Source organism: Miniopterus schreibersii (assembly GCF_964146895.1).
Source record: "Miniopterus schreibersii genome assembly, chromosome: 11".
Taxonomy (NCBI): Eukaryota; Metazoa; Chordata; class Mammalia; order Chiroptera; family Miniopteridae; genus Miniopterus; species Miniopterus schreibersii.
The window spans coordinates 31125738-31135138 of NC_138111.1; the positions used below are offsets into that span (position 1 = coordinate 31125738).

Consider the following 9401-nt stretch of genomic DNA (forward strand, 5'->3'; position numbering starts at 1 on the left):
TCTGAGTTACCTAAAAAGTACTATATGCTTAATTGTCAGTATCCTAATTAATACATAACTGTCTCAGTATTCAGTTCATTGGTTTTTGATAGTTGTCTTTTCATTGTCTGCCTACCAGGCTTGTATTTATCTTCTTACAGTATTTTTAGCATTTTCAAATGCATAAATTTAATCTTTTGACCCAAATATTGTGGTCACTTCTTGGTCATGCCTCTGTGCAGTGCATCTGTTTTCTAACATATTTTGTGAGGATAAAGTCAGTTTATATGGACACACAGTCTATGCACTTGTTTAAGTATTTAAATCTCTACCCTTGTATCAATTTATATCATTGTAAAGCTCTGTGTGAGGATACTAGAGTCAGAAGATCTGGGTTGGAATCCTAACTTCTTATGTCACTAGCTGTGTGACCTTGGGTGAATTTCTCTGATTTGTTCCCAGTGGTAAAATTCTGGAAGAGGGAAACGTTCTATTGTGAAGAATCAAAGTGGGCTTGGGAGTGGGCTTCGGCAGTGAGCCCATTTGTGCCCTTCCACATGTGCCACTGTGACCTGGGCATCAGGATTTTAAAAAGTTTCCTATTGACTCTAATGTGAAGCAAACCTTGGGAGCACTATCTGTGATCAGCTTTGTGAGGATCTGCTAGTTCTGTGTGAGGATCTATGTCATTTGCTTGTTCATGTGTTTTTTTGAGAGACTTTTTAAAACTTCTGATTTACATTTTAAATCAGAAGTCACATGCCTGCAGGAGCCAGGGAAGCCAAAGTGAGCAGAGGGGGCTGCAGCCATTGTGTAAGTGGGCAGGGGCCACTCTGCTCCAGTTGCTGCTCAGAAATTGTCATTTCTTTTTTTTTCTTCTAGAAATGTTGGAAATTCATATTTTTATATGAAACTTTCCAATTTTTAAATTTTGGGTCATATATTGTTTTATAGGCTATGTAAAACCTGCATGTCGGGCAGATTTGGCTTGGGAGCTGCCATTGTGCAACTTACATTTTTAAACTTGGTGTTCATGGGTAATTGTGTCAACATATGTTAAAGTTGGCATTTTTCATTATATGAGGTCCAGTACCTATGTGGACTTCCCTTAAGCAAGTTTTTGTCTTTGCTATTTGATGGTTCTGTGATTTGAGGACCTCAAGCTTTGTTCCAGCAGGGTGTCCCCCACTGAGGTGCTATGCTCCCATCTCTGTTTTGATAGTAGAACTCCCAATATATTCAGAGAGCAGAACCCACCTATATGCTAGGAGTGCTAACCAAGACTACATTTTCACACATATAATGTCAAGTCCCAGAAGAGTCACTGGAGATATGGGGCAAAGACAATATTCTCCAGTGCTGGCTTCACTTAGCCAGGATTTGGAATGTGATCCCCAGTGGTGATCCCAGTGGAGGGTAGGGTGGAAGGGCACCAGAGAGGCCCAGTGAACTCCTGTGTTCCAGGGAGTACCAAAATCAGTAGCAGACTGCTTCTCAGCTGTGTTCCAGGAATGAAAAGTTCTGTTATTCACATGCATGATGCCTTGAAGTAAAATAAGAATAGTTCATATTCACACTTCTATTTGTCTAAGAAATCATTTAACAAAAAAAGCTGAAAGACAGTTCATATTTAGTGATAATGTAATTAGTATGCCTGAAACCTATGTAATTTTATTAACCAATGTCAGGCCAATAAACTCAATAAAAAAGAAAAACACTAATGTAATTATGTTAGGATAGCCTGACTAAAATACCTGCTTTTGAGGAAATCTCTAATTTTCTTTGCTTTTTGGATTATTTTTAGATCATGATGCTGGAGATGGAGTCCTAAACCCAGAAGAAGCAGGCATGGTTTCAGAAGAATTAAAGTGGGCATCTAGAACTGAAAGTCTGAAATTAAGTGGAAGGGAAAAAGAATTAGACAGTTCAGCAAGCAGCTCAAGAACACAACCAAACCCTCTGAGGCCCTGGGAAGACGGCCCAGAATCACCTCCAGTTTCTAGCTCTTTAGCACCCACCAGTGGGCGTTTGTTAAGCGATGAGGATAAAACAGAAATAGATGAAAATCAATTTACACAACCTTACAGTCAACCAGCACCCCAAGTTCAGCCAGTGGGAAATGGGGGACAGCTTCATGGTGTCGTGCCTGTGAAGTTGTGTCGCAAAGAATTACGTCAGATTTCGGCCTTGGAGCTGTCATTACGACGGTCCAGTCTTGGAGTTGGGGCTGCATCTATGACGGCTGATTCCATTGAAGTAGCTAGGAAACCAAGTGGCTTAAAAACTTAGGTAGTTACTAATAGAACTTCTAATTTGCTTTTCCATAATAACCAAACACACATTTTCCAATATTATCAAGTAATGGAATATTTAAATATTTCCACCTGTAAATTTGTCTAAAATTCTTTTCCAGGCATATTGAAGAACAAGACTAAGAGAATAATAAACTATACTATCCATCAAATGTATATTATTATGTAATAGAAAAGTATATTATTATGTAAGTATGTTATAATGCAATGATTATATGTTTATGTTACTGTTATTTTCAAATACAAATATGGTTTTTGTTATTTAAAAAGATCCAGTTAAATATTGCTGATGTCAGAGGGAGAGTCACCTGCTGCATATGTATGGGCACAGCTGAAAAATCTGTGTCAAAGTGTAGTCTGTGGGCTAAGGCAACTGGCTGGGTTTGTGGATTAAGCTTAATTTATGGGCCTTAGAACTCACAGAAGTTGAGTGATCAGTCTTGATTTTTAAACATGATCTCTGTTCTTTTTCTGCAGTTGATTTTAGAATGATACATTATTGGTTTGCTAATATTATGGAATATAAGCTTTCATTTCTCTCCTGCCCTATCCAACATATTTCTCCTTATGCTACTAAAAATGGGAGAAATAGGTGCAGTTCTATGGAAGAGGGAAACAATAATGGAATAACACTAACACATTCTAGCATTTTAAGGAAAAGCTATCTGGTCACCTCTAAAGCTTGAAGTCTAGCCAGAGGATCTTTAGCTAATAATATGAAGGGCTTAGTCTGAGATTTTTCTTTACAACTTGCTCAGTCAGGCTTTGCACATAGACAGGCCAGACTACACTAGGGCTGTAAATATGTAAATGAAATATTTTCTTCAAAAATTTTTTGGTCTAAACCTTATTATATAATAGAAACTTCATTTAGAATTAAGAACCAAACATTGATTTGCTCAACATAATACAGTTTGTACTTTTGCACCATATTTTTCAATCACAGAAAACATCCCGTTATAATGACCAGAGAGGAATTTTGTTAATTTTTAAATTTATGTATTTTTAATACTTTTCTAAACTTTCACTTGTAAATAAAGTTGTTTGTTAAATTAATTAATGTTTGGGTGGGACAGGAGCAAAAACACCCTTACTTATAGTACAGATGCCTGCTTAATTAGTCACCCACTTCCTTGCTGACTCCATTTTTTCCGTCTGATGCTGCTGCTAATTTTTTATTTTGCCCTTTTCTCTGTTGCTTTGCTCCTGGCATCTTTCCTAGGACCCAGACTGTCATCCTGTGCTCCGACCTAATGGATCCTTTTCTAGTTCCTAGCCCCTAGGGAGTAGGCTTCCTTGGTCCCATAGCTAAAAACCAGTTCCTATAGGAAAAGAAAACCAAACCAATACAAACTTCTAAATTGGTGCATAGTTTCTATATCTCTTAAGCATGGTAGTAAAATTCATTTAAATTATGGGTTAAATAGACTTCTGTGGACTTACCTGGGAACTGAACTAATTTATAACATCAGGCCAATGAGAAACTGCTTCAAACAGTGAGTTTACAAACTGCCGTGGAAATTTTATTTTTAATGGACTATTTGAAGTCACATTCTGGTTTTAAGTGAGTCTTCTCTTTTTGCTTTGGGTTTGTATAATATATATTTTATGTATATCATACATAATGTGTATATAAATATATAATGGCAAAAGGCCAGTGCCTTAACAAAGCACAACAATTATATATTAATAAATACATATTTATTAATGAAGGCCCCAATTGTAAATAATTTAGACATAATTCATATAAGAATGTATTCTGACACTGGAATCCTGCTTGCCCAAGAAGTTGACACATATTTGTTTCACCTGTGGGAATATAAACATTTTTTCTGAAAGCCAACTCACAAAACAAGAAAATTTACATCCAACCAACAATGATTAGATTTGATAATGCAAATGTGAACTGACTTCTAAATAGCAGAGGTATAGTTTTTTCCTTTCTTCCAGTTAAACATATATCCTTTATATAGTATGATAGAGTTCATATAAACATACAAACACACACACATAAATAATATCCTGAGTAATATATTCTGGAAGTGAACCTCGTGTTGTTCTAGTTTAGTCAGTGCCCTCACAAAGGAAAGAATAATTAAAGCATCTGCCCAAGGCAAGTAAAATTATTTTTTTACATATACTACTAACTAAATTTTACTTTTTATTTCACATACTTTCTTTAGTCTAGACATTTTGTCGTGGTTTGCCTTTTTGCATATATATATATATATATATACACACAGACATACATATATATGTAAAATGTTTATGGTTTTCTTATTTTTGTTCATTATGGGGTTTTCCCCCCACCTGTGCCACCAGAGCCTTTGAAAGAAAACATGTTTGCATCCAAAAAGTACAAGTTCTTTCCCTAACTCCAGAGTGTTATAGGTAACAGTATTGAGAATTCTGTAAGTGTGGATAACTGTGGGCAGTAAGAACATCAGTGAAGGTGCTTTTTGTGTTTTAATGTTTATTTTCTTTCGTTTATGTTTTTTATTCTCTTTTTTTTGGTTCCATAATTGGTATCTTCGTGAACTCAGGGTCCAAGGAGTCAGCAAAATACAGTCTTCAATAATGTGGACCTGATTGCCACTGGCAATTGGCTTGTTTGTATCAGTCCAGGTCAATAAAGTGATAAATCCTTATTTAAGAATGGGTGTCTTTTTATTTAAAAAAAAAAATACAGGTCTTATACTAAGTCTTAGAATGAATTGCTAAGCAATCAAATCTTTAGTGGTTCTATAGTTAACACAAATTCTCATGCATTAAATGCAAGTGTAACATATTTTGCTCTTTCAGTTATTTTCTTAAGCACATACCTGTGACTTTTTAAATCACCAGATGATCAAGTTATTATAGGCCTGGCCGAGTAGTTCAGTTGGTTAGAGTGTTGTCCCGATACGCCAAGGTTAGAGGTTTGAGCCCTGGTAAAGGCACATACAAGAAGCAACAAATGAATGCATAAATAAGTGAAACAACAAGTCGATCTCTCTCTCCCTCAAATCAACAAAAAAACTTTTTATAAAGTTATTGCACATTCTTCTACATTTATACTTTCAAAAATTGAAAATAAAGGTGGGAATGAGATCCTACGATAAATATCACAAATGCATTGGTTATGTTTATTTGAGTTCATATGGGCAGTAGTGCTCAAAGGGTGGGGTAGTGGGAGACTGCCCAACGGGGAGGAATATTTTATCACTGTCATTGTTTACCTTGATCCTGAAAATAAAAAGCAGATGACTTTTCATAAGTTTTATTGTTTTAAATTCTCTACAAACAATGTACCCCTTATTGCATGTACGAACAGTGACTGCTTCCATTCCTTGCTTTTGGAATGCAGTGCATATATGACACCACATACTGGAATGGTGTTTGATTTTTATAATGACCTTTCTGTTGACCCCAAGAATACCCCAACATGGAAATAATTAGAACAAGATAAATTATAGAAAGCTCAGAAAAACTTGATGTTATAATACTGGCTCTTGATATTCTGCATAGTTCTTACTTGTTTCTTTTTATATTTTTTCTAGAATTTCCACAGTGAATTAAGAGAATTGCCACTATTTGAAATGCTAGCAGTGTCATTTATTTAAACTCAAATATATTGACCTAGACTTAGGTACTAGGTGTTTCTGGTAAATTATTACACACAACTTGACTTAGTTACCTCTATAATATTTTAAAAGAAAAATACAGCAATTTCACATTATTATAATGAGCAAGATCTTTATATTCCCAAGAAACAAAACCATTCACAACAAAAGAGTAGAAAACTAAACATTAAATCAATTATATTTATGACTGTTGGAAATTTAAAGCTATTTGTTAGTAAATACTTGTGTAATTAAAGTAAACAAAAGAAATATTTTGAAATCGTATTCATATACTGTATTGTGTCTTTAAGCTTATTACAGTATACACAAAGTATACTTTTTCAAGTCCAAAGTGGTAAATAGTAGTTAATCTGAAGGGTCTTTTAAAAGATCCACTTCTTTTATTCTCCAATTACCAACAACAAATTATAGGCAAATTATAGCTTTACTTACCTCTTACTCCCCACACTATTCCAGGATTCAAATAGCTATGATAAGAACAGGAGACAGACTTATTTTAAAGCATTTCAAAGATCCCAGCAAAGAATTTTTAAAAATATTTTGAGCAAATATATTTTATTTCTCTGGCAACAGCCTAAAACAACTTCAATCTTTGACTATCTCTTAAACCCTAAATAATGCTCCTAGGTAGTAGTATTGATTTTGCCATTTGAAATAATACATCCTGGTTTTTATACTGGTTCCTCTTCCTGTGATTACTATTAATTCAGGATTACATGGAAAGAAGCTGCTTTAGGCATAATCTGAAGGTAAATTGTGGAGCCATTCAATAGAGTATTATAAGAAACAGTTTTGGATAAATTCCAACAGCCATAACATAGACCAAAGAAAATAGGACTTCAGTGATTTTACCATTGAAGAACCACAAGTAGCGTGCCAAAACAAACACTGTAGGCATTAATTGTCAGGATTTATCTTTATAAAACAATACTTAACCATTTTGCTTAATTATGCTCTCTGCTAGAGTATCCCTGATTTTTTTCTAAGACTTCCATTCATGAAGTCACAAACCAGCAGCTACTGGCCTGCCTCGAGAGGCTGAATCGATGTTATTCATTTTTGTTTGTGGTCGGCAGTGGTATTTCACTATCCACCCTGAAAAAGAGTGAGGAGTTAATCTGAATTCAACTGATTCATAATTCTGATAATTTATAAGTGTAAAAACTACCAAAGTTTTGCTGTTTCTTTCTAGCATGATTTCTTTTTTCTAGACGGGAAGAGTGGGAACAAGGCAAGGTATTTTTATACTGAGGTGCCAATTGCCTTTTGAAATTCCCCTTACCTGGGGGTTGGGCAGCATCTGAATTGTTCCATTTGAAGCCTGGAACTAAGCCTATTCTGTTGCATGGGACCATTTCCCAGCTAGCACCACGTGTCACCAGGTAACTAGAACATGACCAGAATGACCCAGGTTATAATCTTACTAATGGAATACATTAACGACATTTTCTAAAATACCAGACCTTTCTTTAAAAAAAAAAGTTATGAATAACTTTCTTGCATTTAAAATCAAAATCTTATTTTTAAAATGCAACTCCAAGTATTTAATTAATTAATTGGGAAGGAAACTGCTATTTTTACTAGTAAATAGCCTTTTGCTTTGTCAAATAAATACATGAAAGCACTTTGAAAAGAAGTATCACATATATTTATAATGGAATTATAAGTAGGTTTTCTATAGAGTTGGATGTCAAAATGAAATCACTTTTCAGCACATATGTGATTGCTTATTTTATATATATCACAAAACTTTTAAACAAATTCTCAGTATTTTAGTTCTATATGTCAGCAACAGTAGAAATAAGTTTTCTCTGGGAAGTTTTATGTGAATTCTATTCTCACAAGAAAATATTTCAAAGACTTGGCTGAGTATTTTCACAGCCATAAGAAGTGCTTCCTGACTATGTCTTCGATATATGAATAAAAGAATATGGTTTTAGTGGGTTTTTAACCACCAGTTTTTGGCTATTTGTTACTTATTTCCTTAGTAATTACTACATTTGTGAACCAAGAAGAATGGTTTCCATGAGGTGATCACAAAGATATTGAAAACTCTATTTTTCCCTTCAAGAAAACTGTAAAACAGTAAGTTGATTTTTGTTTTTTGGTATATGTATAGTTATGCATCAAATTAACAGCAAAGTCAGTCTTTGGCATTTGGTTCTCTTATCTACTATATACAAGAAGTATATTAGAATTAAATCTGACATTACCTTGGTGGTCTCTTTCTTACAAGCATCCTCAGACAAGTTCATTCCCCTTAGTCTGCAAGTATCTGCCAATGTTAAGGAATAATTTGTCTATAGATCAAAGCACCCACGACCTGTACAGCCAAGTAATCAGAGAGAAGACCAAGACTTTAAGAATAATGGAACCTACAGTCATAAGTATTCTACTGGATTGTGAACAAATAAATAAGAATACTAACAACAGTTTTCCTGGAGGAAGTTACCTTCAGTTGTACTGAGGTCCTCTTAGTAAGGTTTATAACAAAGTTCACTATCTCTCATAACAAGGGAGATTATGTGTAAAGACCTGATTATGCCAGTTTAATTGGCCAGGTCAAAGTTGTCTCTTCTAATACAAGTTCCTTATCAGATATATGATTTGCAAATCTGTTCTCCCATTCTATAGGTTGTCTTTTCACTTTTTTGATGGTGTCCTTTGCATTGCAAAAATTTTTATACTTGATGAAATCTAATTTATTTTTTCTTTTGATTGTTTGTGCTTTAGTTGTCATATCTAAGAAACCTTTACTTAATTCAAGATCATGCAGACTTATATCTATGTTTTCTTCTAAGAGTTTTATAATTTTAGCTCATCTTTATGTCTTGGGTACATTTGGAATTAATTTTTATATATGGAGTGAGGTAGGGGGTCTAACTTCATTTTTTTGCATGTGCACATCCAGTTGTTATGGCACTATTTGTATGGGGGGGGGGGAAATACCTTTTCCTTATTGTTTTGGCACCATCGTTGAAAACTAGTTGACCACAGATGTTTGGGTTTGTTTCTGGACTCTTGCTTCTATTCCATTGCCTCACATCTGTCTTATGCCAGTACCACACTTGATTACTGTAGCTTTGTAGTAAATTTTGAAGTTGAGAAGTGTTAGACTACCAGCTTTGTTCTCCCTTGAGTTTTCATATGAATTTTAGGAATAGCTTATCCATTTCTGGAAAAGAGCAGGTTGGAATTTTTTCCCTCCAACAAGTTTATTTATTTTGTAAAGGAATGGATTTTGAGGAGGAAAAACATAGAGCAGAGAGGTATGGAATAGAAAATAAATACAAATGTAAGCTGTTTTGCTAAATGTTTTGTAATCATAACGAGCGCAGAAAATGCCATTTACAAAACAACACAACAAAGGTTCAAGATCAAGGTGTTCCTTTAGGCAAGGCTGAAGAGTGCAGTCTTTGGTATTTGGAATCTAGGCTGCAGTCCTTGTTTTTGGATGGATCACTGCGTGTGTGGCACAGTTCATGCT

General features: G+C 34.7%; 1 protein-coding gene across 5 annotated transcripts in view; it reads left to right on the forward strand.

Moving 5' to 3' along the window:
- Nucleotides 1–4939, forward strand: part of KIF27 (kinesin family member 27) — a 62508-nt gene extending 57569 nt beyond the window's left edge. For all 5 annotated transcript variants that reach the window (XM_081151689.1, XM_081151692.1, XM_081151691.1 and 2 more), the window contains one exon: nucleotides 1784–4939. In XM_081151689.1, coding sequence (XP_081007815.1) covers nucleotides 1784–2268 — 485 coding nt within the window. In that variant the 3' untranslated portion in view covers nucleotides 2269–4939. The remainder of the gene's footprint in view (nucleotides 1–1783) is intronic.
- Nucleotides 4940–9401: the final 4462 nt, after the last annotated feature.